Source organism: Centroberyx gerrardi, chromosome 14 (assembly GCF_048128805.1).
Source record: "Centroberyx gerrardi isolate f3 chromosome 14, fCenGer3.hap1.cur.20231027, whole genome shotgun sequence".
Lineage (NCBI taxonomy): Eukaryota > Metazoa > Chordata > Actinopteri > Beryciformes > Berycidae > Centroberyx > Centroberyx gerrardi.
Window position 1 is genome coordinate 19,652,437 of NC_136010.1, and position 27,755 is coordinate 19,680,191.

Consider the following 27,755-nt stretch of genomic DNA (forward strand, 5'->3'; position numbering starts at 1 on the left):
GGCTACCTATAGAATTTAACGAACATACTCCAGAAATCATGCAAGACCGGGCTACTTTAGTTATGTCTAATTACATATCTAGCTTGAAAAATAATCGAAAAGTGTGACGGCCCATGGCATTTTCCACTGTATCATACTGCTTATTGTATCTAATTGTGAATATCAATACGATAGTTTTGGTCAACACCTTGTTAGTGAATGTATTATTCACTATCTGTAAAACAACTCTCCTTTGTAGCCTATCTTGTGTTTACACTTGCGCGGATGGATATTTTCAGGTGACACCTTCACGGCCACCGGGACTTATTGTTTAAATAGCCAATAAGGACAATTTGATTGGATGTGCCTCATAAAGGTTTTATAACACTTGCTGCTACACAATCAGAGGCTTTTGTCAACTGTGTTCCAGTTTAGAAACTTGGTCAATGTCATGTTCAGGGATGCAGTGGAGGGTAAACCCACACAAACTCAGTTTAACCTCCACTATATTTGCAAATATAGTAGCCTATACTCACCTTTTCACACACAAATCTTGATGATGCAAATTCCTAGTATATATTTCCTAGTATATAAGTAGCATCAAAATAAGTTACATGAAGATAGGGTCTTTTAAGAAAGAACAACAATGAATGCTGATTTTTGTTCATATTGGTGGTTATGATCACTGTCTGCAGGTCATAGTTAATCCACCTTTGCACTTGCCACTACATCACTGGTCTTATTGCTTGTGGTGTCTAGTTGGATGATGGGCCTTATCTGAGGAAAGACCAAGGAATCAGACTGGGAGCTGTCCTTTTCCTTAGCTACTAAAGCAATGAATAAGTAGCCATGATGGCACAAGTGAAGGTGCCTTAGATACTCTGTTGGCTACTAATGGTACATACTAACCTTGCAACTCCTTGTATTTTGGAAGATTTCATTTAACCTAGTTATTTCATATAGGCTATTGTGGTTAGTTTTATGCATGCATGTGGTTTCTATTAAATCTCACACAGAATATGCCAAAATGAGCTTTATTCAGCAGCACATGATTCAAATGCAATATAGTTTGTCCCTTGAATTTAAAACTGACATTATACAAGCACTGTAATGAGAAAGAAATTCAATTTGTTTTTCTTGGGCTTAGAAGATACACAGTGTAATTATGAAGTGGTTATTAACTCAATACAGGATAGGACAATTGCTGTGTAGCCAGCACAGCCCCCGGGCTTCAAGATTCAGTATTGGCCCTCTTCGTCATCGTCAGAGTCGAGGCTCATTTTACCCAGCTCCTCATAATCCTTCTCAAGACAGGCCAGGTCCTCTCTGGCCTCGGCAAACTCTCCCTCCTCCATGCCTTCGCCCACGTACCAGTGGACAAAAGCGCGCTTAGCGTACATAAGGTCAAACTTGTGGTCAAGGCGAGACCAGGCCTCGGCAATGGCGGTGGTGTTGCTCAGCATGCACACAGCCCTCTGGACTTTGGCCAGGTCGCCTCCAGGAACTGCAGTTGGAGGCTGATAATTGATTCCAACCTGTTGAGACAAAGTCAGAGAGAAGTAATCACAGAAAAGGGTGTGTACTGATGTGCATCTCAAGTTACAATTATAATTGCCAGTTCATAATGTTACTCACCTTGAAACCAGTGGGGCACCAATCAACGAACTGAATGGAACGTCTGGTCTTTATATTTGCGATGGCAGCGTTTACATCCTTAGGGACGACATCACCTCGGTACAGCATACAGCAAGCCATGTACTTGCCGTGACGAGGATCGCACTTGACCATCTGATTGGTCGGCTCGAAGCAGGCAGTTGTGATCTCAGAGACAGTCAGTTGCTCGTGGTAAGCTTTCTCAGCGGAGATGATGGGTGAGTAGGTCACCAGAGGGAAATGGATGCGCGGGAACGGCACCAAGTTGGTCTGGAACTCCATCAGATCGACGTTGAGGGCGCCGTCGAAACGAAGGGAGGCGGTGATGGAGGAAACAATCTGACCAATCAATCTGTTGAGGTTGGTGTAACTGGGACTCTCGATGTCCATGTTGCGATGACAGATGTCATAGATGGCCTCGTTGTCCACCATGAAGGCGCAGTCGGAGTGCTCTAGGGTGGTGTGGGTGGTCAGGATGGAGTTGTAGGGCTCCACCACAGCGGTGGACACCTGCGGAGCCGGGTAGATGGCGAACTCCAACTTGGATTTCTTGCCGTAGTCGACAGACAGACGCTCCATCAGCAGGGAGGTGAAGCCCGAGCCGGTGCCACCTCCAAAACTATGAAACACAAGGAATCCTTGCAGACCTGTGCACTGGTCCGTCTGAGGAGAAGAAAAGTATTCTACATTAAGCGTTTTTTCTGTGTTCCTGGTTGCTGTTTTCAGGTAGAAATTTGATAGTAATTCAAATTTGCCTGTTGAAATTACTGATAAGTAAAGTCAGGGGAAAGGCTTCAGTTCCAGTGGTAACTACAGTACAGCTTCCTGGGGTCAGAGGTTGACTGTTGAATTTATACATATTCATAACAGAAAGTTAATGTGTTCTGCATACATATGACATTTCTTTAAGCTTACATAACAAGACTAATTATAGCAGCAGCATCATTCTCATCATTAAATTTGACAAACCTTTCTCTCTCATTTCTGGCTGTGGGAGACGGCATACTGAATGTTCATTAATATTAACTTAGGGCATAGGAAAACCATGTTTGAACAATGAAATTCACTGGTATTCCCTTTTAAAACCTCAATAGTAAACAGTATGTCAGCTTCAGGCAGGCATCATAATTATTACACCCCACTGACCATTTTCCGAACACGCTCCAAGACCCCGTCGATGATTTCTTTCCCGACAGTGTAATGGCCGCGAGCGTAGTTGTTGGCTGCATCCTCCTTTCCAGAGATCAGCTGCTCAGGGTGGAAGAGCTCCCTGTATTTTCCAACCCTGACTTCATCTGAAAAGAAAGCGTTTTTTTTTTCTCACTGAGGATGTTCAGATCAATTGCAGAACTCGATTTACCTTGACAGATTGCACAGTGGCGTATGTCTGCCTCCAAAACAACATACACATTATGTTCAGGTGTGTATTATCATCATAAATCAATTCAATATTCCACTCAAAAACTTACCATTTACATAAATAGGCTTTTGTAAGTGTTATCGAGCATCTGTCTCACTGGATAAAAGGTAAAGCAGTCATCACTGCCACCACTGTACTTGTTGCTTGGATACCTGCGTTCCTTTCAGTACAGTGTACAGTGAACAATCCTGCATGACCCATGTGGAGGGAGACGCACTCACACTAGATGCGTGTGACCACACATGATGCAGTGATAAAGGGCGAGGGGAAAGATAATGAGAAAAAAGAGATAAAGAGAGTACACTATGAGCACATATAAAGGGGCTGCTCACCAACCACTGTGGGCTCCAGGTCTACATATATAGCTCTCGGGACGTGACGCCCAGAGCTCCCGGTGTTGAAGAAAGTGTTGAAGGGATCCTGACGGGTGTTTGGCTCGGCAGGGCTGTCCAGAAACACGCCGTCAGGCCCGACGCCATGCTCCAGGCAGAAGAGCTCCCAGCAGGCGTTCCCTGTCTGGACACCTGCCTGGCCCACGTGGATGGAGATGCACTCTCTCTGAACAGAAAAAACTGTCATTAATATATGACATTTTTCATGTCTGTCACAAAGATTCCACATACTAAAAGCACCAAGTAGACAGTAAAAACTGTGGTTTTCAACATTTTCTACTCGTCTACTCGTGAAGCATAAACCCTATAGGATGATGAACTTTGGAGTCAAATGAGGATTATTTCTCTTTTTAGGCTCTTAACTTTAATTATTGGAAGGAGCATAGAGACTGCAAACATTCATCACATTCAAACCTGCTAATACATTTTTATATTAGAAATATGCATTTTTTCAGATACCATAAATCATCTTGCGAACCCCTGCAGGGTCCCGACCCCCAGGTTGAGGACCAGAGCCTTAAACGAACTTCTAACATTCGACATTGCTGTTGAGGTGAAGTTCATGGATGTTTCAGAGCCTGGGGGTCAATGTAATTACAAACAGATGACGCTGCATAACAGCTCAAGTTGCAATGCAAAAATGTGTCCGGACATATTGTTCCTTGTAATTGAGCTCTGCTTTCGCAAGTGTTAAGAGTAAACAATGCTAGAAACAGGATAAGCTGGCATTCTGCATTTCCCAAGTATTTCCAGCAGTCATGTTTCAACATGTTGAGAATTTCAGCTTTTGTCCTCCTGGGGGAAACTTCCCCCAAGATGATTTTCTGCTGTTGAGTGACATTTGTAAGACGTCAACAGACTGAAGTTTACAATATGAACACTGATTAGAGGTAAGACACTAAAAAACCACAAAGAACCAACAAAGGTCTGATTTGTTCTGAGGCTGAAGATAAAAATCTGCAGTGAGCACCTCTTGCTGCAGTATAGGCAGATATCTACCATAAACAGCCTCTCTATGCTCATGATTCACAAAACAATTAAGAATAACATTTTGAATATGCTCTGTAACACAAGGGGACGTTTAGCTTAAAATAGCCTAATTAAATGATAGCTTCAAAAAGTTGTAGGTCTACATGGTGAACCTTAACAACTGCATCTGTCATCCTAAATACACTACACTTGTAGTGGGCAACTTCTCACCCAGGGTTTTGTAGATTGGAGAAAATCAGGTGCTATAGTCTATTCAAATTCAATAGCGTCGCCCTGTCAGATAATAAGGCCTAACAAGTCTTTTGACCAGATATGAACATTTAAATAGGCTACTTAGGCTTTAAAAACTGACTGAGGTTCGAAAAGCAGCAAAAGACAAACATTCCATCTTTTTGTAAACGATAAAGAAATTTGCTCTGTTCTGAACTGCTTATGGTACTAAATTACAGTCAAAAGCCAATAGCCAAACATCCCCAAAAAACAAAACATCCCTTCATTTCAACTAATTCTGAGTCAAAAGTTAGTACAGTCTCTCACCATGTTGCTCCAGATATTTGTAAGTAGTAGGTTTTGATAGAAGTTGATGGTCTATCAAGAGGCTTCAGCCTAAATAGATGAGCTGTTCTGCAGTGTCGACCGGACGGGTAACGAGTCTCCGCCAACACAGCGCTGCACTGTGCCGCCCGCTGTGCCACGCGCTCTTTATAGTTTCGTCTGGTCCGGACCGCGCGGCGCGGCGCACCGCTCTGCTCTGACGGTGCACGCTCAGGTTATATTACTGAAGGAGCATAGGTGCAGATTTGGAGGAGACATGGGGACATGTCGCCCTCAATATCAGGACAAGATGACGAGAACAAATTACACTGCCATGTTTCATATTTTGATTCATGTTTGCTCTTCTGATCAGGTTTAGATTTAGCCGTGTCTATTCTATTTCACATTGAGCAATAATTCCACTAACGCTCTTTCAAAACTTAATACAGGGTTTGATCCAGACACAGTACCCCCCCCCCCCCCCTCCCCTCCCCTCCCTATTAAGGTTAACCTAGTCACAGTTGTTCATAGTTCATTCCAGAGGTAAAGTATGGATAAATAATGACTATTTCACAGATGAATAGTTTCTACTTTAAATTAAAATGGTTTAGCTGTTGGTTACATATAGGCTACATGTTATTTCATAACTTTGTCTTCTGCATCTTAACAGAGGTTAGCCAGCAAAGGCCTTTTTAAAGGGAAAGTCCACCATAAAAATGAATTGACATAAGTCATTCCCTTGAATTTAGAGAGTTCAGTGTAGAATTATGAATAACAACAAGTCTCTCTCCCAGAGCTAGAGAGAGACAAATCCTTGAGCTGCTACATTGATACTGAAGCAATCTTTTCCATATGGTACAGAAAAGAGTAAGTGTGGTACAGTGCACATTGAAGTTGAACCATGATTTGCATTGCGATGGCTTGTGGACATACTGTTTATGCTCTGGAGCCATAGGAAACAGGTAATCAGTTGCTCTGAGTGGTTGGTCCATTAAAATCTTTAAAGCACACCGTGTCAAGTGGTGTACAATGGGATTTCTGGAGTCAGAGAATAGAGTTTAATCCAACATTTTAAATAGATGTAAATAAATTATCACTTTGATGACAGAAGTGCTACTGACTCAGCTGTTGATGCGTAAGAGGCTGGGGCATTTTGTCTCTCTGCATTACTAAACAGGTGTTAATGGACTGGAGAGACTTAACAGATAAAATGAATCACTTCTCATTATGTTTATTCACTTCCCAAGCAACAGTGACTTTAGGACTTGATGACTTACATGTACATGTCCAAATGAATAAGCTGAGGACAATCACATGCACCTCATACTCATTATTTTGCCTTTTTTCCTCTCTTTTCAATCTCAACAATCACATAAGAGGACAAAATAAGCGGAGTAAAACGGTACAATTCAGTCATTTCCTAAAACAATATTTATCTCTAAATATATTTTCTATTTTGAGAGCAATAACAAGTAGTAAACCGTTTGTATTAAAGTGATTTGATTCTAAAAGCACTTTATACAGAAAGAATTACAAAAAGGGATTGAATTACTGACCCATTAATGACCTTGCAAATGCCAAATGATTATACTTGATAACAAGCTAATGTAACAATCATCACAGTCAAAATGGGAGGCAACACGGATGTTCTCTGTTAGATGTAGGCCAAGGGCATAAGGCATATAGCAGCAGCTGGAGTCTAAATCTGCTCCATCTTTTCATTTTTTTCCCCAACAAGTAGAAATATATTGCACTTTGAAGACAAACTGAAAAAATAATCTCACAGGTAACGACAGCAACAAGTACCACCGAAGAGAGTCATGCAAGTGGTGATGGGTTCCTTGGAGTCTACCACGGCGAAGCTGAATCTCTGTTGCACAGTCCAAGTTGCAAAGGTTTAACCGTCTGGTAGAGAGAGCAGCACAAACAGCTGCAATCAATAGTTTTTGAGTGTAGCTATTTGCATACTGGCGACCAAACATCTCCCTTTGTGGCTCCATTGTAGTGGCATTTTAACAAAGTCTAGCTGCCTGTCCTCTTCGCCACTTGTCGTCTTCTAAAGATTCTTGTTCTTGGCAAAGATCACTTTTCTCGTAGAACACACACTCCTGCATCACAGCGCTGTGTGGCCATGGAGGTGACGACCTCCCAGGTGTCGATAACTGGGTCATAACACTCAATACTGCTGAGCAGAGAGTTCCCATCATAACTACAAAGAGATCGAGACAGAGTGAGGTAGAGAGATTGTGAAATACAGTGGGAGAGAGGGGTTTTAGTTGCATCACATCACAACAATAAATGACTCCACAAGGAAATGCTGCTTAAAAGAATATAACAATAAAAGCATAATGTAAACAAGTGTGCATTACTGTACTGGGATTTGCCTATAAATAATCCTGCAGCCTGTTGCACCAGCTGGATGTGTGTTCGCTCCCAAGTTAGGGTGTAAAGTCTAAATTAAATGTTAGGTTGAAACTAGTTAGTTTCACACTAAAGCTGTATCTTTGCATAATTGCACCATGGAGACCAAACGCAGGCCTACATCTTAGTGTAAAGGAACCACTAACCAAAACATTGTTGCTGACAGAGATGTTTTCCATTCAGTGGCCAATAACATGCATGCCAAAATCAATTTCTCATGTCCTAATTAACAGTAGCCTCACTTAGTTTTCTAACTTCCATGATAGCAAGAGAAAAAGAGGATAAACTTTGTCATAAAACAGGTATGTTATCTCGGATAAAATATGAGGATGAATTTGTAGCTTGTCTCCCATACCCTGCTATGTAGTTAGGCCTACTGCAATTCTCCTTATCACTAATAGAGTGGAAAAACGTTATTATTTTATTGTTAGCTAGCTAAAATTGCAGTTTGGTTCTGTTTCTGGTCTAATTTCATGTTGCCAACGTAAACTGGACTGTAATTGCTCCTCCGGGTCCTGCAGTAAGTTTTCCCATCTATCAAATCGATGCTCCATACAACGGCTATTTTGCGGAATACTTTACACCTAGGACGAGGTAGGCGTGAGTTCTAAGTTGACTTTTTTTTTAAAAAGTTAACTTGTGACCATTAAAATTAGCAATATGTAAACTCAGACTTAGTGAGATTTTACACTCAAACTAGCCTACATGTGAACTGCCCGGTGCAACAGACGGCAGGTGATCACGGGACCATTACTTACCCAGCTATAGCATAGAGTCGTCCTCGGAGAACAGTTGCTCCCACATAACATCGAGGAGTGGTCATACTGGCTACAGTGGTCCAATAGTCTGTTCTGATGTTATACACCTCCACAGAGTCGAGGTGTGAAACGCCATCAAAGCCTCCTACCACATAGATGTGGTCATTGAGCAAAGCTACACCAGCTCCTGTATATAGAAACAGTATAGAGGCCTGTCAGATAAACAGTTCCACCAAACAACACACAATAAGCTGCCTAGTAATATTTAATTCCTCTCCATTATCTTAAACCTACCTGACCGCTTGGTGGCCATGGGTGTAACGCTTGTCCAGTGCCCCGTGTGTGGATCATACCGCTCCACTGAATTCAGTATATTTAAGCCATCGTAGCCACCTGTGAATAAATAACAGGACAAGCTACCATATTTTCTAAATCTGAACCAATGTGTCAAAGCTGCGACTGCGATGTCAGATATCTGTTCCTACCTAGACAGTATATAAGTCCACTGGCCACCACCAACCCCGCTCCCTCTCTGGCTGTCTGCATGTCTCCCAGCATGCTCCACTGGTCAATGTTTGGGTCGTATCGCTCCATGCTGGTATGACGCCGGCTGCCGTCGAAGCCTCCGGCAACATAGATCATGTCTGTTAAGAGCCAAATAAGAAAGAATGCACAACAAAATGAATGCACTGTTGACTTTTATAAAAGAGAAGAAAACGTTCAAAGGCGGTAATTCTGTCTGGATGAACCTCTGACCGTTCTGGCACCGGCAGAAGATCCTTTACCTCCGAGTGTTGTGGCCCCAGCAAGGCCACGCCGTACATTCATGGTGGCCACGGTGTACCAAACGCCGTCCTCGTCCGCTGTGTAGTCCAGACATTCCACTGAGCTGAGCCTCGACCGACCATCGTAGCCTCCGATCACATACACTCGGTCATGGAGCGACACCGTGGCCACGTAACGCCTCTTCCGTGCAATGTTCTGTAAAGAGCATGCCGGGGATCAATCAACTGCACTAACATCAGAAAAATCACAATGTGCTATTGCAAGTATTCAATACTTACAGGTAGGAAGCTCCATTCTTGAGTTTTAGGATCGTATTTCTCAACTATGTCTATTGGCGATTGTTGACTGCCAAACCCACCTATAACCAACAGGACTTCTTTGGCACCTGAAAAGAATCATAAATCACTTTACTGTTTTATATCAACAACAATGTGGTTTACAAATGTGGCATATGGGAGGAGTTCATAGAGCTAAATTGCTATTAAGAACAGGACTCATACCTAATCTAGCTTGTGTGCGTGGGCCCTGCATCTCACTCCTCAGCTCTGGTCTTAAGTGGAATTTCTTGGCCTCATCCACAAGGTCTCGACATGGTAGACTACACCGAATGAGTGGCTGGAACATGTTAAAACATAACTTAATTGGGATGGTAACTGTGGAGAATACCTCAAAAGTTAATTCTCTGTTGGAAGCTAGATGTATTATTACACAATAACTGTCAGGAGGGACTCAGCCTCCAGTGTGCAGTCTGGCTCACCTCAGAATCAATGACATCTGTAATGTAGCGGGGAGTCAGCAGAGGCATTCGAACAAACTCAAGCATGTCGGGTAAATACGGCTCTCTCTCTTTCCGGTTGTGTTTGACCCAATTCAACACTGCCTCAAACACAGGTTCTTCTGAGTCCACCTACATACAGACAGCGTATAATAAGATTTATAACTTAAGTAAAGAAATTGAATTCACACATTATTATTAAAGAATGAGCTGACAACTGCATTTGTTAGATCTTGGATAATATTCATTAGTGAAACAAGAATGCAACTAGCTAAGTTGTGCAGCGCTAAGCACTATCAATAACTATTTTTCAGCACTTAATTATTATTTCAGTAATTGCGAGTCTTGTTACATAGGAAAAAAAACGTTCTTGTGGCATTAGTGTTAACAGTAAAACTGTGCAGCCTACTAAAGGTAAAGCACGCAACAAATTCTCTCAATAAATTCTTCATGTGAGAGAGATGTTACAAAGAGAAATAGGTGTACTGAGGGCAAATGATGCGTGCCTGTGATTTACATGCATGGTCTAGCTTAATTTTCAAAACAACAAAAATGACAGGAAGAATCCTTTGAGTGATTTGGTGATCTATAAATCATCATGTGATAATAACCATGTTTTCACAAAGCAACGCGTGTGGTTAGAGACAGGAATTTCCTGAGCACAAAGGCAAACTTAAATCAGGTTTCCTTCTCTGCAATTTCATTGTCAGCCAAATCCACAAAAGTGAGAGGTACTGGGAGTGGGGGGGCACTAACTGAGATTACAGCAAGTTGGTACTTGCTTTTTTCTTTTCCTTCTCAGGTGTTTGTAGCACAATATGAAAGCTGTGAAAGTCAAACACTATAATTCACACTATTAAAATCATGCAATTTTTTCAGGCATCTTAACACTAACTCTGACCCTGAGAGTTGCTGCAGGTATACAGATTTATTGGGGAGCAGAGAAGCCATTATTATTACAGACTGATCTCAGGTGTCTCCACACACAAATTTAGTTTGTGCTTGAGGCACAGCTCCACAATATACAACAATACAGACCAAGCAGCCTGACAGCACACTTGACAATAACATCGAAAAGGGCAATGCCTCAAGACATCCAGTTTTCCTACCTGGATTTCATCACATTTTATAAGCTTTTCAACTTCCGTCTGGCTGAGCAGCATGAACTCCTCGTGCTGAACCACCTCAGGGAAGTGCTTTTGGGAGAAGAGCTCAGCAGCCTGCATCAGGTCAAGGCAATTGTGAGTCTCGGCAAAGTCCCGAATCCCCAGACAGTTGGAGGGATCGAGCTGACTATCCAGAAAATCACAACATGCTCTTTTCACCCCTGAGGAAAACAAAGATACATTTGTATATGTACACATGTATCATTCAAATTCAGCCAAATCATGAGAGTCGCACATCAATCCAGATCTGGAAATGCTGCAGACAACTCATTTGAAAACTGGTGCCATGCCTGTTTTACACATTATACTCACAGCGATACCAGCTGCCTTCAGCACGTGCTATTCAAATCAGGTTACAGTAGACACTTCTAAACTTACCTTTGAGCTGCAGCAGGCATGCTGCAGGAAGCAGTTCTTGTACATTCTCCACTGTAACAAGCACTGTCTCTGTGTAGACAAAGTCCAGCAGGATCTCCATTGTTGATGCAGTGAGCCCCTGAATGTCGACAAAAGATTTCCCCTTCTCTGCTAGCTGCAGAGCCACAACAACAGAGACAACAGGTGTGACGGCAAGGAACACAGCATTAAGGGATTATTTATAGGGATTAATTATAATCCCTTAGAAATTCTCTTATGATTGTCTTTTAAGCATGAGACTCAACTGTAGGCAGATATATATTAATAATGGGAAACGTTGCCTTAGTGATCCTCAGAAAGACCAAAATAGAGAGGTGAGCTAAGTCAAATTAATTGGTTAAAATAAACAGATCATATCCTGAAGTGTAACCGGGGCGCCTTCCTTTCCTGAGAATAGAGTCCATTATGCTCTTAACTTATTTCTGTCATGCCATAGGTAACACATTTAGAAGAGGCAAAGAATTCAACAACCCTCTTTGTATTCAGGCCAAGCACTGAACACTCAAAATAATGAAGAGTTTCAGTTACCTCACTGGTAAACATGGCACAAAAGTAGTCGCTGCAGGCGGCCAGGACAATACGGTGAGCTGGAAAATCTGTGTTCTCCACCCTCAGAGTGATATCGCAGAGTGTGTTGCTCTTGCGAAGTGAATTCATGGCATTGAGGATGGATTTGGCATGGGAATTGGTCATGATGTCTTTGGGAGCCATGATGTGTTGAGGAGTATTTCCCAAGGACCTCAAAATAATCCAAGACTCTAATAAATAAACAGCCAGAAAAACAACAACCTTTGAGAAGAGACAACGAAGTCCAGACACAAGGAACTTCAGCCTGGCTCAGTCCGATCATAGCTGGGAGAAGTCAAACCTTACTGAGTAAATAAAATCTTAACTCTTGTCACTCTACACGTCAACATTTTACAAGCTGAGCATACAAATTAGAAACCACTTAGTAGATATGGACTGGACAAGATTGAGCCTTGATAACTGCATCTTAATCTTTGTTCTGCAGCCCTGCAATATTATTTGTCATTTGGTGGATGAGTGAGTGACTGAGTGAGTGAGTGAGTCTGTGTGTGTGTGTGTGTGTGTGTGTGTGTGTGTGTGTGTGTGTGTAATGTGGGTGTAATGTGTGTGTGAAATTCGAACAGCAAATTTCTGGTATACAGCGAAATAAAGAAATGGAGTTTGGATGTGTTTCTCAGCTAATGTTACCTGTGTGATCATTTAGAGGGTGGAAGGCAATAACTATAGTTGCATATAAAAGCTAACACAGTTAGCAGCAAACGTCAACTCAGGGCTAACGTTAACTCTAGGCTAACGATACACACAACATGTAGCGTTATAAAGTAAGCTAATGGTTGGAGGAAGACAACAAATCAACTGACACACAAAAAACATGTCCAGAATTTGCATATACCTGTCACCGTAGTAACGTTGGTTCAAAACGTTTGGCTATGTAACTAGCTTTGCTAGCTAGTAGCAACAAAGTCTCTAGTCCCAATCCCTGCTGTCACAGTCTCTAGTAAAAGCCACTGAACTATAGGTAATCCATGATGGCCTCGGCTGGGGTGCCACTACGCGTGGGCCCTCTTGGGGAAAAATGTGTTTTTGATATTTCAAAATAATGTAATATTATCTCCGACGCGATTTTGAACTAGCTACAATATTTCATTTACACACTGTAGCGCTAACTACAGCACGTCACAGCAGAGATTCTCCAGGCTGGACGTAAACAGCCCACTACGTCGGTGTACGTGCGCGCTCCACGACGAAGGACGCGTTTCATTCCAGAAGAAAGATGCCTTCCGCGCGTCCTCGTTTACTCACCTCCATAGCGCCTGTAGGAATGGTAAAGTGAATATCTCGTACATATGAAGCGATATATGTTGGTCTGACGAGGACCTACAAACCTTCCCTCAGACCTCCAAGAGGAATAATCTATCTTTTAAACGCAGTTTAGTTTGTTTTTTTAGCCACCCAAGGACAGTCGTGATAACGTGTAGGAGGAGCCTACGGCGTGTTTCCGGTAAGACCAGGCCGAAAGACAACAGTAATCTATGTCGCCTACAGTACTTAGAAATATAGAATAGTGGCGGAACAGTTGTCGGCAATTGCTGGACACTGTCGGAGTAGAAATAGTTTAATCGTTCAGGAGTTGCAGTTGACCGTATCGGGTGAAGGAGTGGCAGCCGGACTGCGATGGAAGCCGAGTTTCGGGAAATCGATGAACTCGGGAGTTGGAGCGCCATTTACCAGGTAGGATCCCTCGGTAAATCAAGGTGCAAATCGAGTGTTGAGACTGGCACATTTAGGACAGATAATCCGTTATGCCGCGCCGACATAACTGTAATTTCTGTAATTATCTGCCTTGTTCCTCTTAGTTGACCGTTCTCCTGCTCGGACCAATCCGATGATTGATGTGTCTGCCTGGCTCTCATAAGCAGCAGATCTCATCACGTTATTGCCTCGTATTTAGATAACAGTCTGATGCAAATTATACATCTGGTATCACTTGATACTTTTGTAGCATGTGCTTTTACATTAATACAGTTTGAATAATGTCCATTTCAGCCTTTTCAGCTCGGGCCGACCATTTATGACAGCTTCATGCACAAAATAGGCAGTAATCACTGATAGTATCAGTATATGACTGTATTTTACTGTTGTATATAGGCCTACTTGCTATGTCAAAGCACCCCCCCCAAAAAAAAAAAAAAAAAAACAACACACACACACACACACACACAACATAGGTCACTTTGGGCACTTTGAGGGAGTTTCTCACCATATAACATCTATGAGAATTTGACTGGAGGTGTTGGTACAGTTGTTTATTACAGTTTATCAACAGACTTAACCAGAGGAAAAATCCCCCTTTCCAAATTCTTTATAAATGCTACCAGTGGTGGGCCTAGTCAGAGAGACCTCAGGACCTCTTATCATATAAATTCTGTTTTAAAGCCTGTAACAACCACAGGGGCATGACATGTGATGGCATGTACCTCTCATATTGCACCAGCATTTTAATGTAATGTCTTTTTTTTTTTTTTTTTTACAGGAAATTCGTCAGCAGTCAAGCGAGCTGCCTTGCAAACTCGCCAAATTACCTGAAAACAAAAGTCGGAACCGTTACAGAGATGTTAGCCCATGTAAGTTACACTTGACCGTCTCAAAGCAATGGACAGAACAATCTATTTAAATGTTATTTTACAGTGATGACATTTAAATGGAGGGTAGACAGCAGCCTGTGACTATAAGCAGCACACCTCCTACAGTGTTACATATCACACCTAAGATAGCTGAAGCTCTGTAATCTCCTATTTATGATCAAACTTCAGCCAGTGGTGACTTAAAGGGTAATTTATGCTTCTGCTTCTTAGTCTTTATGGTTGTAGTACCAGCCAGAACACAGTTGCTAAGTTGATTCGCCCACAACTCAGTCTCAGATGCAAACATTGTATTAATCATTTTGTGAACAGCACAGTGCCATTACACAATAGGCTAACCACTGCATCATTGCGGATGGAGTGACATAGTGAAAAATGTGACTTCTAATTCCTATTTTATGTCCTATTCTCAAAAGCAGTTGATTTCCTGCCATGTATTTATTAATGGTATCAGTATGGCCGTATTAAATGTAGACAAAGCTCCATGAATGTCTTATCTTTAATGTGACTGCTGTTCAGCTGTCATCTTGGGCACATCACATTGTACGGCTGATGCGTCTTTTCATGTCAGAATCACCATGCAGCAGTAGGTGTAGTTCAGTGTTTTTTACATAACGTCACAGTCCAGCAGCTGAACTGTGCGGTTTCCTCTTTTTCACATTAAATAGGATATGCAAATAGTGCCCACCAATATTACAACTAGTTTATGTACTTTTTTTATTGATGTGAAAATCAGTAACCGAAACAAAACATGTTTATTCCAGTGACTCAGCAGCTGAAGTGTTCTTTCACTTCATATCAAGAAAACGGACACAGGCAGTCTTGCTTGTAAAGCCAAAAACCCAACGCCTGTGTTTTGTTCAAAGACACACATGTCATGTTCCGGGCAGCTGTGCTCGTCTGACGGCCTCAAGACAATTGCACTTGTAGTCTCTGGGGGGTTTTGGCATATTGCAAACATGTGAATATATTTTCATGATTCTTATTTTCTTCTCCCCAGTCGACCACAGCAGGATCCGCCTGCAGCTGGGGACGAATGACTACATTAATGCCAGCCTAATATCTGTGGAGGAGGCGCAGAGGAGCTACATCCTTACTCAGGTGAGTGCTCAGCAAAAGGCTTTGAGGAGGACAAGACATGCTCCTGGAGGTGCAGTGATGTCACCTTCAGCATGATACTGACTGAGAGTATGACTTTCCCTCGCTATAACCCAAAAGACCGCAGGGGATAATCGTCCCTGACACAGAATTCACATGTGTGATTCCTATGATCTTGGACATTTCACTTAATGTTTGTTATCATGAACAGCGAAGCTAGAGAATCACACCTGTAATCTGTAACATCATCAAGAATCACCTTCTGGCTCAGTGACACTGAATGTGCGGCTGACGACTTGTGGACGTGTTTGAGTTATTCATTTATTCTACAGTCTATGATTCTTACACAAAAATTTGCATAGCAGTGAACTTGAAAGTGTTCCCATATCTCTAAAAAAAATACACCTGGGTACTGTCGCAATGTGTTGTTTATATTATCAGAGGAGTGGCTCCAGACAGTGCCAGGTGATGGCACTGATGCATGGTGTTTGCAGATTGGACTGAACTATCCAGGATCATAGTAATGACGCTAGTGAATTTTGTTTTATTTTTTTATTTAACCATTTTAGTCTCTTTTTCCAAGGAGACCTGGCAAAGAAAGCAGCATCAAGACAAACATAAAAATTATTGAGCAACAACATGCAGCAATGTATGAAGTCAGAATACAGTCAAAGTTACATAAAAGGAAGACCAAGGTAAAATAGTGAATAAAACCAAAGTACAATCAAAAAAAGCAAAAAAAGAGAGAACTACATAAGCGCTTCAAAAGACAATGGTCCAGTATCGAACCAGAACGCTCGTGGGCCAAATCTATTTTAACCTTCACTAAACAAAGCTCAAGGCTCTTTTGCCTAATTCAGTTCTGACTTTTGGGACAGATAACAACTTTTGGGACAGATAACATAAACAATTTCTGAGACCGTGAACGGTCATTTCTACCAAGTTTTGCAGAAATCTAAGTGCCCATTTAAGACCCAGAAAGGCCTTATTGATAAAATGTATAAGTGCACGAGTGGACAGGGCAGACCAGTCAGCCTGAACATACAAGATATAATGATGACTGAGCGCTTTACAGTCAGTAGTAAACCTCAATGGTCCATGATACACAGTGTCCAAGGCATGAAGGCATGTGACTATAGAACATCTCCATAATCAATTACTGCCATGAAAGTGGCGGCATCCAGTGTTTCTCGAGATGTGAAAGAAAAACAGGACTTGTTCCTAAACTAAAATCCCAATCTCCCTTGTAATTTCTTAGCAAGGTGCTGAATATGTGGCCTGAAGGAGAAGTAGTCATAAATTAGATTAATTCCTATTATGTAAAGATTCAACTGACTTTTTTTTTTAAACAACATATGTTTTGTTCTCTCAGCATTGAAGTTTCAAATGACACAAGGTAGCTTGTGCTGTCTTAAAAGCAGTTTGGACGTTTTTAAAGGCTTCAACAAGGTTAGCAGCCCAACAGTAGATGATTAGCATTTGACACGTTTTGATACTGAGTTTGATACTGAGTACTGAGTTCGCTGGAATCTATCAGGAAGTTTACAAACCATCCTTCCTCTTGCATTGAGAGTCCTACACTAAGCAATCTTTATTTAGGAAGAGTTTGGTCAGCAGTATCAAAAGCCTTGGCCAGATCTATAAATAGGATGACATGATGGTTTCATTCAGGCCTACTGGGAATACACTCCGCTTTTCTAATACCACATCTGTCCCCTTTGTCTTTTCAGGGACCCCTTCCTAATACATGTGGCCACTTCTGGGAGATGGTGTGGGAGCAGCGGACCCGCGGTGTGGTGATGCTGAACCGAGTCATAGAGAAAGGATCTGTAAGCAGTGGTTTCTTTCTTCTCAGTGGAAATTATGTATAAGTGACATAGCCTCAGTAACTGTTTGCCCCGATATCATTACTGCTTGCTTCTGGCCCTCAAATGTAAAATACAACTGAATTTGTTTTTAGGTGAAATGTGCCCAGTATTGGCCCCACAGAGAGGAGAAAGATGCTATCTTTGAAGACACCAATTTCAAGCTTACCCTCGTTTCAGAAGACATCAAGTCTTACTACACAGTCCGTCAGCTGGAGCTGGAAAATCTGTCTGTAAGTTTTCTCTCTAGTTTTTGCTATTTTTTGGGCATGTACATGTAAAACCTATGAGTACTGATCTAGGATCGCTGGCCAGGTCAAATGACTTATTAAACTTCATAATGACTTAAGAGAAAAACTGTGATACTTAATGCATATGGGTCCTGGTCTCTTCTTTGGTCCTTTAACTCACTTGTTGTATCGCTGGATTTGTTTCCCCCTCAATGTCCCTCTACAGACTCAAGAAACTCGGGAGATTTTACATTTTCACTACACCACCTGGCCTGACTTTGGGGTACCAGAGTCTCCTGCCTCCTTCCTTAACTTCCTGTTCAAGGTGCGAGAGTCAGGTTGTCTCAATTCGGACCAGGGACCCGTGGTGGTGCACTGCAGCGCCGGCATCGGACGCTCCGGGACCTTTTGTCTTGTTGACACCTGCCTCTTACTGGTTTGTACTCAGCTCTGCTATTGAGAAATCATGATGTTAATATGGAGTTAACCTGTTAAATTAGCTCACGCTTATCTAGAGCAACTGAGTGAAATAGTAGAATAATCCTAAATTTGTTGATCATCAACATTACAAACAACCAATAATAAGGAGCACAAGGCTCCAGTGATATTTAGGGGTTGATATTTGATACAGTTCCATTTCATCAGGCACTTTAAACTCTAACCTTGCACTTACGTACCGCATGTCTTTTTTCGATTATATTTAGATGTCCATCCGCAAGGACCCGTCATCTGTGCGTATTCGCGATGTGCTGCTGGAGATGCGCCGTTATCGTATGGGCTTGATTCAGACTGCAGATCAACTTCGCTTTTCCTACCTCGCTGTCATTGAAGGTGCAAAGTGCATCATGGGAGACACATCTCTGCAGGCAAGTCCATTCTCTGTCTTCTGTTCTTTCTTTTGGTGGTTTTTAACACAAACGCCACGTTTTCCATGGTATATCCAATTTTTTTGTCAGATTAAGAAAATGCATATGCATATGCACAAACAGCTTGTCCTTCTCGCTGTATGAATTTCAAGAAATGTATTTTGCAAGTACTCAAAGGGATTTTACATGTTTCTGTCCAGGAATCCTGGAAAGAGCTCTCGAACGAAGAAGATGTTCCTCCAGAGTTCACACCTCCTCCTCCTCCGCCCCCTGCCAGAGATCCTCACAATGGCAAAGTTGAGCCATCCTTCTTTCCAGAAAATGACGAGATCATCCGACAGAATGACATCCACACTCTGGGGTAAGCATCCAAATCATCTATTTGAAAGACTTTTTCTGTCTTCTGTCCAGAACGGCTAATTTAAAGTCTTTCTAAAAGGGACATAACCATTCTTAGTTTGCAGAAAAGCGTCCTCGTCTGCATGATGAAGATCTCCCGACCGCTATATCACTCTTCTCACAACGTTTCCTCATTCAGGTCCTCACAAGAGCCCGATTTGCGAAGGAGGAATATTGCTGCCCCCCAGCCCCCCGCTGAGTCTGCTGATCAGCCGGATTTCCAGACGGGAATCCAAGATCAGACCTCCAAAGCTCCAACCAAATCCCAGCAGCAGCAGCACGAGGCGGAAGAGCCGGAGTTCACCCAGGCAGCGGAGCAGCCAGAGGAAAGCCGCCCTGCACCCGGGTCTTGGTCCCCTCTACTAGCCAACGTGTGCCTGTGCACGGCACTGGCTCTCGGTGCTTATGTCTGTTATCGAGCCTGTTTCCACTGATGTCTTTCCTTCCTCCTCCTTCTGTTCCTCCCTTTCTTTTCACTGTTTTTGCAGAGTGAATTAGGCCGGTCTGGCCGGCCTTCTTTGACTCTGGGTTTACTCTGCGAGCGAGTGGATTATTTGGACTTCAGCGGATTCAGGTTCACTCGTTTAATTTACAAATGCAGTGCAAGGGGACGGCTGGTTGGGAATAAGGGGCTGCTGTTTCCCTCTTACCCACCGTAACTCCCCTTCAAACTGTCAGTTTGGATGCTCAGGGCCTCAATTTTTCAGGTGTCACATCCCAAATACATGTGCCGACTTAAAAATACCAGAGTCCACACATGTTTCCCTTTATAGCAATCCGTAGAGGAAAGGGTATGTTGTAGCTCCTGTGTTCTGTGAACCACTCTGTGAACCAGGCTGAATGGTCTGTCAGCCCATTTTTACATGTGTGCCCTCTCTTCATTTACCAAATGACACTCGTAAGTGTTCTTCCATTTCAGCCTTTACCAATGTGTCCAGTAGGCTTTCATTTTTTTTTTTTTCCACAAATCTTTGTTTTTCCTTACACAGATGGATCAGAAATCACAGAGCCAGATTTCTGACCTGCCTGTCTAAAGGCATACCAATAAGGGAGATACCAAACTTTTTTTCTTTTTTGTTCTCCTGTAGATGGGTCAGTATTAAACCCAAAAGTAAGGTGAAGTGTGTGGAAACTAGAGGGAAGCAACCCTGTCCCCACTAGATGAGGGATGCATGCAGGGGGGGCATTGACATCTTAACTGTCTCCACTAGTGGCCCATGTAGGGCTGCAGGAGGCGTGCTGGTTGAGTGAGAGTGTGTGTGCGTGTAAATTTGTGCGAGTGGTAGTTGTTGGAGCTTTCTACTGATGCTTGAGTTAAATCTACTTAGTGAGAAATATTCAAGCTAATATAATAACATTTACGTCAAATGTGAGATGTAATCTAGGGTGCCTCCTGGTAATTGATCCCCATGCTTATTCTTGCCCTGGTAGCTCGACGGTTACACAGAACAGCCTGCTTGTCGGTACAGTAAGTTTTGGATAGAAACGGTGCATTCGCTGCACGTCTCCAGCTGTTCCGTTTGACTCGGTGTGAGGCGTCTCATTCTCCCTCCGCCTGGCATTCTCAAAAATTGGCATTAGCAAAATCTTAACTTTTTCTACAATTTGGCTCTTAAGGAGTTGCTTCATTATTAGAATCATTCAGGGAGAGCAACTTTTCAGAGTCACCAAAACGGATGAGATGTGCGGAGGCTTTTCGTGCTGAGAGAAGCGAATGCGTAACATACCCGAGTGCGCCCGATGCGCGTTGTGAAGTCGTTTAATGTGTTTCAGTCTGAACACAGGGAGCCGCGTTTACGCACAAGAATGCCAGCTTAACCAATGGAGATACAAAGTAGCTAACGCCCCACTCTGTTCGCCAGCAATACAGATACTTACTAGTATGTCACCCTTTAAGTTACCAACCTCTGAATGCTAAACCATCCTGCCTGTCTGAACAGGGAGCCAGGGATTTTGAACAAACCAAAAATCAAACACCAGCACAGGGATGAAATAATACACTGTAGGGATGATCCGTTTTGTCATGGCGTGGCCCTGAGCTGGCAATATTGTTTTGTATGATTACTTTTAACTTTTTAGCATGCTGCAGTTGTGAATCAACAAGTTTGTCCTAAGAAGAGATTAGTTCAGCTGCTAGCATTCAGTTTACCTTTGTGACTCAAAAAAGTACAGTGCTTGAGTCCCACAGCTGTACCTTTCTCTAGAATGTATAAATGTCCTGTTCATGGACACACCCTTATAGATATATTTTTTTTCAAATCAGGTTTCAGTGTGCTGAGTTATTTTGTTCTGCTTCAGCAAGGGATTAAATCTCAGCACCTGGGCAGCCATTGCACCAGGTTTTCCTGTTTTTCTATACTTATGCTGAGCTCGAAAACATGTATTTTTTATTTACATTCATTGTTTTCCTTTTTTAATAAAAAAAAGTCTACTGTTGATTTGTTCTGGTTTTTGGAACAGATTTATGTTCATCAACTCCATTCTCAGTCTTAATTCTGAACAATGACGGTGGTAATAAAATGTCACACATCAACGTGTTTTCATCTCATTGTTAGGACTCCAGTGGATATGAAAAAGGCTAATGTGCCTTATGATGGGGCACAGCTATCTATGTAACATTCAACACAGTGAAAACTCAACTATATGAAGTGAATCAGAGATATTCACACAGCTGAGCTTTAATGGGTATGAGGCAGATTTGAGAACATTGCTGGAAAAAGACCGAATGAAAAGCAATTATTTGTCCCAAGGCAAAAATATGTATACATGTCACCACTTCATTCAGGTAATTGAATCAGCTAAAAGCAAATCCATGTCTAGGCCTGACATTGCACAACACACAACACTAGACAGTTTTGGGCTGAAGTGAACAGCAGACTAATGGAGCCATGTCTTGGTCCTGCCCCAGGTTCCACATTCAGTCTGGCCCAGGATCAGTGGCGTTGCAAACAGCTTTGTAAATGGGACCAATATTCAGTGTAATTTGGGTAATTCGAAGAGAACAGCTGCTTCAAGTATCCCTGAAGGTGGGACAAAACATTACGGGCCTTACTTATGACTTGTGGAAATAACTGCATTGTAATTCATTAATCTATATGAGCCCTCTGGCCCAGCTGGGCTCAGGACCTGGACAGCTGGTCTGGTTGTGAACAGTATTCACTAAGCTGAGGCTCAAACCTGCAAACCCAACTGTCTGTGCTGCAGTTAGCTTGCTTGGGACCAACAACTGAATTACAACTCACACCCACACTAGACAACTTCAAACAGTATGCAAAACAAATTGTTCTGGATGATTACCCAGGCTTGTTGCACCATTTTCAACAGATTCTTGGTCATCTATTCCTATTATATTGCATATAATTCCTAACAATGTGGAACATTGCCATAAATGCAGTTGATTTTGGCTGTCATTTGACTATGGTTACCTATTATTTGATTTGTTTTGCCTGTCCTTCACAGTCCTTCACAGATACACACTTTTCTGATGACCCTGCATTTCTAAAGAGCGTGCACTGCTTGGAACAGAGCCCAAGTCCATGACCTTGTGCCCTTGCATCACCACCATGCCAATATACCAGGTGCATAAAGATGGCAGCCTCCATCACTGCTGTCATTCAGTCCTCCTCGTCCATTCCATTCCACATGCGCAGTGCGTACACAGCGTTTCTGGGGTTGTTTTCCTGTGAACTGGCACGAGTGGAGGTTGAGATTTCAACATTTTGCGCTGTGGGGGGATTTAAAAAAACTAGTGACATCAGAGCAGGAGGCTTGATATTTAACCCCTTAAAGTAGCTTGTCCTCTCATAGTATTTCACTTATACACTTATACACATATGTCACCACATGTCTACCTAGATAGGCAAACAAGTTGCTTATAATCAAACAAAAGATTTGTAAATGGATAGATTTGTAATGAACAGGCCAAAGCCAATGATCAAGGTTTATGACATTGCTATATAGACAGAAAATGCATGCAACACCACAGGAATACTACAAATAGGGATATTTATGGATTGGAATGTGTTATTACAGTGAGTCACCTCCAAAAACCTCCATTATTATGTGCCAGTCAGTGTATTTAATATTGTGAATAACATTACTTCTGTGCCATTTGAAGAACTGAGTCAAGTCTTTTAAAAGCACCACAAGGTGGCTCTGTGGGACTCTGTAAGACTCTGGTTCCTTTGCTTTGATCAGTGACTTTAGTGCTTTGGCCTTTTCTCACAGCCCACACTTTCCTGTTTTCTCTACTGCACCTGGGTTTGTTCATCAATTATCACTCTTTTATTTACAGTTGACTGTCAGGAGTATTTCTCTAGTGGTAGAACATGCCCTTCTTTCACATTTCTAGAGAAATCATTATACTACTTGCCAAACATATTCCCCCCTTTGATACAATAATGTAGTTGAAATAATATCTAATCACCCCCATGTTTAAGAAGAAGAATAAGAAGAATATTTTCATAAACTGGACTTTGAATTCCCATATCTTGACCACAGACATTACAGATGTAAAATCAGTTTGTTTCTTAATAGTTTGTTGTGAAAACACATTGAGTTCCTTTTAGCACTACAGTCAGGCTTGTACTACACTGAAATACAAAGTTTTCAATGTAGTACAATGTAGTTTCAAAGTATACATTTTTAAGCTTAATGAGAACTGTTTTCTTGACTTGTCTCCAAGCTGTTTGCATTATAAAGGAGCCACGAATGACCTTTGGTTCATTTTACTATAAAGACCGTAGCAGTTATGGTCAGTCCATATTGAGGAAGCAAGCTTGTGTGGAGACACAGACGTTGGTCCACACTCTCAGGCCTTTAAAAGAGTAAACTGTGTTGCCGCTGGTATAGTGTAAATGATTTGGCAACCGTCCTGGCTAGAACTTCCTGTTTGGGAAATAAGAGGGAGGCACTGGTACACGCTGCACAGGAATGCAACTTAAACAGTGAGTAATAGCACTCCCAACCACGAGCGGCTTCTTGACGTCAGCCGGTCGGCAAGATGGAACAAGCTGCACTCATCTTCATTGGGAAAACTACTATCAAGGTGTGGCCAGCGCAGGAAGTGATCTTAAAGGCATAGCTCTATTGAAACAAAGTGTTATCTGATCTGACATTGTTGTTGACTCATCACTGTTCTTCATGCTGATGCATTTTCATTTTGTGTTCCTTAAGCAGGGGTTTAGAGATTTCACAACCGATAATCAACACATCTGGGTACACACCGTACTGTGTGTTTGTGAGTTTAATTTACTACCACTATTGTACTGACAATTTGCTATGGTCAGTACAATAGTAGTGGTAAGTCAGAAATGTAACAATTATGATCAAAATGAATTTGTGTGATGGCTTTAGGGAAAGATGACAGGTCTGAAAAAAGTGATAAGAACCAAAACTGAAATTCACTACAGATTAGCCTACTAGTGACTAGACTAGCCTACTTACTTACTTACTACGTCTAATTTCACACAGTGTTGACAATCAGACAGTCAGAAGTCATCAAAATCCTTGCTGACTCTCCCAGTGTGTGTCCTCAGATTTGTTATTAACCTGGAACTTCCCAATAGCCGGCCAGCTTTAAGGGCGGGTGGGACGACCTTTGGCTGGAACTCTCATTTGCAGACTGCGGATCATTTTCACAGTGAGCCAAGTAGGGATCAGGAAATTCCTGAATGTGAAACCATGAGGAGAGAGAGAGAGATTTTTCCAAAAGTATGACTCTGCACTCTGAGCCTGAGTCACCCCACACACCATACAATGGGAAATTGATAGCGGGAGGTGTGAATGCATTGTGATGTTTACCGTGTTTCCTCATGACCTTATCATTTCAGAACCTAGATAGGGTAGTGAAGACTGAGTGAGACTGGGTCAGCTTTCAGTATTGATCCATTTGAAACTACTATTTTCATTTGTTACTGGTGATATACAATATCTTAAGAATATGAGTGTTTGTACTGAGCAGTTGTGTTTGTGTTTTTCACTCAAATGGAAAAGCATTGTGTTGTTGCTCTCCTGAAACCGCAGCCACACACACCATGAGGTTGATCTCTTTGGTGACGGTTGTTATGACACTCACCCGAGAGCAGTTGCTGTTCCTGTTCCTGTGCCTGGCGACTGTTGTGGACAGAAGTGTCAAGCGCAGCCATAGACGTGACATGCCGTACGGCTGTCATCAGGCTCACTTCATGCATGTAGGTCATAGCGTAAATACAGAGAGGCTGGCGCTGGTGTTTCCCCCTGCTGCGCTAAAAAGCTGCCGCATCCTTCCTCTCGCTGACTTATGACGTTGACGCAGACATAGGGTCCGCATGTAAACAAAGCTCGCTGACCTCCCTGCCTCACCACAGATGTCAAAAGTGTTCCTTTGGTTAGTGTTGATGTTGTCTTCATAGCAACTGTCCAAAAGCTGCGGTGTGGATGTAACATTTGATGTGCGATTATATTTTTGAGTTTCCTGATATACAGATCATTGCATCACTGCCTTCATGGCAGATCACTGTCGAGATGGTTGTGTGTTTGGAGCACCAACTGATGGAATTGAGGTGAAAGGTGCCATGGTTGATGTGAACGTGAGGATGGCCACATATCTTAGCTGGTGTGGGTGGTGAATATTTTCATGTCTGCCACCAGTCAACACGCCCTGTTTCCTGTTGAGTAATCTGTACATGTCAAACCCCACAGATCACTACTGCTTCTATTTAAAGCACCTATCCAAGATTTTATGAGTGTATTGATAAAGAGTATAGGCACATATGCGTGAAGGGTGAGATTTACAGATGGAAAAAAAGCTTTCTCAGTGTTATCATCCTGTCATGACTCAAAATACAAGTCTACACACTAGTGCTTACAAATAACACTAGTAAACAATCTTTCTTCACACACTATATGTATGTATGTATGATGTATGAATAGACGCAAAGCTGAATGATAAAGAGATAGAATGACAAATCCATTGATAGCTGCAATACCAGTAACAGTTTCCACTTCTTGCAGAGTCTATTCTATTAAAGTACGTCTTTTATCTCTATACTTGATCGGATGTGTCCAGTCCAGTCCATGTATAATGTACAATGAACTGAAAGTGCACTCTATTACTCTTTTAGTGCTCTAATGTTTGCACAGATGCAATTCTTGCAACTATTTCTTTAATTTCAACATGTGCAATACAGTAAAAAAAAATTTCACTTCCATTATTTGCAGTCTTTGAGTCCCTATTGTCAAAAGAAAACAGGACCTTAGTTTATGTGACCCTAAGTTAGTGTATCTGGTAATCTAGGAAGTTTTAAAGGAGTGTTTTGAGGAACAGGGCAATGAGCTAAACTTTCTATAGGCCTGTTGATTGAAACTTTGGTGCCTCAAAAGAGAGTTCTTCAAAAGTACTCCACACATGACATTATTGAGGTCTATGTGTCTGTGTGCACCTGCCTACATGGTACTATTAAAAACAAGTATAAAAACATCAAGTATAAAAACATCAACACAATATCAACAATAAATAAATAGATAATATATGCATAATAAATGATAAGCAGTGTGTGTGTGTCAGTTTAAGAGCAGTAATAGAGAGGGGAAGCCTTAAGTAGCCCATTATTAAGAATGGCCACAGCAGAGGGCACAAATGAGTGTTTGTAGCCATTTTTCTTGGCCAGTGGGGCCTTCAGTCTGCGGCCTGAAGACAACTTCTGAAAGGATGAGTGAAGTTCATCATTCAATATCTCTCCAGTTGGTAACTAAAAGTGTCATCTTTCTGTTAAAAAATGACTTGCTATCCTTCAAAAACTACCATAATTTTGATCAATTACTTTGTACAAGCTTTTCAAATGGTCATTCACAGAGGCCTCTTTTGGAATTTGTATTACCACATTTTTAGCCATTTTAACATGAGAGGAAGTATATTAAATCACCTTACTCCTAACTGAAGGCACAGCACCCTCAACATTTTGCATAGAGCTACAATTAACTAGTTTCATAAAAGTCGCTGAAACCCTAGTGGAAGTGGGATTTATATCATTCACATATCAATGAATGAATGCTTTAATGATATATCAATGCGGTGTATTACTTTAGTACGCAGTAAGGAAACACCTGTTGGTCTCTGTATGTGAAGCATCCGTTAAACCTTTGCATACTGTAAGCTTACTGAAGTAAACTCTTGACACCCGTGTGTGTTGTTCTAATAAGTCAATGCTCGTTTTGCAAGACGCTGGGTGGCCTAATGTTACACAAGACCTGGGCAATGATACTTGCTGTGTAGTGACCACAAGTCACTTTTGCACGTCAGCGATGCCTCTTCGCAGTCATCTACAGCAAAATAGGAGAAGTGGATAAAGATGTTGAAATCTGGGTTCACTTCAAGATAGATCATCTTCTGGTCCCTTTACGGTAGCTCAGGCGGTCTGGGTTCCCGTTACACCCCATGTTCCGGATGTCCGGTGTTCCTTTCACTTGTAGGAGGAACTGTAATTAATAATCATAATGATAAACTTTAGTTGTGTAGCACTGTTTGAAACAAAGTCACAAAGTGCTTTACATAGAATAAAACAGAAAAAAAGAACTAGAGCAAACGCGAGCAATAGCAGAATGAAAGATTGAAAAAGCTAAATTCTAATGTTAGCAGTTAAAAGCAAGTTTTGTCGGTAGATCATTTATTGCTTTGAAAGTAATCAATAAAATCTTAAACTCTGAACTAAGAGGGTTCCATGTAGAACCAGAAAGAGGTTCTTTAGGCTTGTATCATAGTAGAACCATAAAGGTTCTACTGGAAAGTAGAACTACAGCATCATGCTCAAATGGTTCTAGATAAAATCTTAATGGTGCTGTAAAGAACCATGTAAGT

The 27,755-nt window shown here is 41.9% G+C and overlaps 3 protein-coding genes across 3 annotated transcripts; 1 reads left to right on the forward strand and 2 right to left on the reverse strand.

Annotated features, from left to right (window-relative positions):
• Positions 1 to 999: 999 nt before the first annotated feature.
• On the reverse strand, positions 1,000 to 5,105 carry tuba5 (tubulin alpha 5). Its single transcript, XM_071921379.2, has 5 exons — positions 4,972 to 5,105; positions 3,385 to 3,610; positions 2,779 to 2,927; positions 1,615 to 2,295; positions 1,000 to 1,514 (listed from the first exon to the last, which is right to left on the reverse strand). The coding sequence occupies exons 1-5, from the start codon at positions 4,972 to 4,974 to the stop codon at positions 1,218 to 1,220; spliced, it is 1,356 nt and encodes a 451-aa protein (XP_071777480.1). The 5' UTR covers positions 4,975 to 5,105; the 3' UTR covers positions 1,000 to 1,217.
• Positions 5,106 to 6,189: 1,084 nt separating this feature from the next.
• klhl12 (kelch-like family member 12) lies at positions 6,190 to 12,977 on the reverse strand. Its single transcript, XM_071921421.2, has 12 exons — positions 12,712 to 12,977; positions 11,820 to 12,049; positions 11,253 to 11,406; positions 10,818 to 11,035; positions 9,691 to 9,840; positions 9,434 to 9,548; positions 9,212 to 9,318; positions 8,933 to 9,128; positions 8,633 to 8,791; positions 8,442 to 8,540; positions 8,148 to 8,334; positions 6,190 to 7,177 (listed from the first exon to the last, which is right to left on the reverse strand). The coding sequence occupies exons 2-12, from the start codon at positions 12,000 to 12,002 to the stop codon at positions 7,051 to 7,053; spliced, it is 1,695 nt and encodes a 564-aa protein (XP_071777522.1). The 5' UTR covers positions 12,003 to 12,049; positions 12,712 to 12,977; the 3' UTR covers positions 6,190 to 7,050.
• Positions 12,978 to 13,113: 136 nt separating this feature from the next.
• Positions 13,114 to 21,355, forward strand: ptpn1 (protein tyrosine phosphatase non-receptor type 1). The gene is made up of 9 exons (XM_071921386.2): positions 13,114 to 13,550; positions 14,353 to 14,443; positions 15,462 to 15,562; positions 17,290 to 17,388; positions 17,520 to 17,657; positions 17,881 to 18,090; positions 18,359 to 18,520; positions 18,721 to 18,881; positions 19,059 to 21,355. Exons 1-9 carry the CDS (start codon positions 13,494 to 13,496, stop codon positions 19,351 to 19,353), a joined length of 1,314 nt encoding a protein of 437 aa, XP_071777487.1. The 5' UTR covers positions 13,114 to 13,493; the 3' UTR covers positions 19,354 to 21,355.
• Positions 21,356 to 27,755: the final 6,400 nt, after the last annotated feature.

Bases quoted from the DNA above. Each gene is read 5' to 3' on its own strand.
- klhl12 (XM_071921421.2), bottom strand. From the start codon at position 12,002: ATGGCTCCCAAAGACATCATGACCAATTCCCATGCCAAATCCATCCTC. The intron at 9,841-10,817 runs GTAGGAAAACTG...GTCTGTATGTAG, and splicing joins TAAAATGTGATGAAATCCAG to GTGGACTCAGAAGAACCTGT. The intron at 9,549-9,690 runs GTGAGCCAGACT...AACATGTTCCAG, and splicing joins CAGATGTCATTGATTCTGAG to CCACTCATTCGGTGTAGTCT.
- tuba5 (XM_071921379.2), bottom strand. The intron at 2,296-2,778 runs GTCAGTGGGGTG...TCTTCTCCTCAG, and splicing joins TGGAGCGTGTTCGGAAAATG to ACGGACCAGTGCACAGGTCT. The intron at 1,515-1,614 runs GTGAGTAACATT...TTGTCTCAACAG, and splicing joins GGTGCCCCACTGGTTTCAAG to GTTGGAATCAATTATCAGCC.
- ptpn1 (XM_071921386.2), top strand. From the start codon at position 13,494: ATGGAAGCCGAGTTTCGGGAAATCGATGAACTCGGGAGTTGGAGCGCC. The intron at 13,551-14,352 runs GTAGGATCCCTC...TTTTTTTTACAG, and splicing joins GTTGGAGCGCCATTTACCAG to GAAATTCGTCAGCAGTCAAG. The intron at 17,658-17,880 runs GTAAGTTTTCTC...GTCCCTCTACAG, and splicing joins TGGAGCTGGAAAATCTGTCT to ACTCAAGAAACTCGGGAGAT.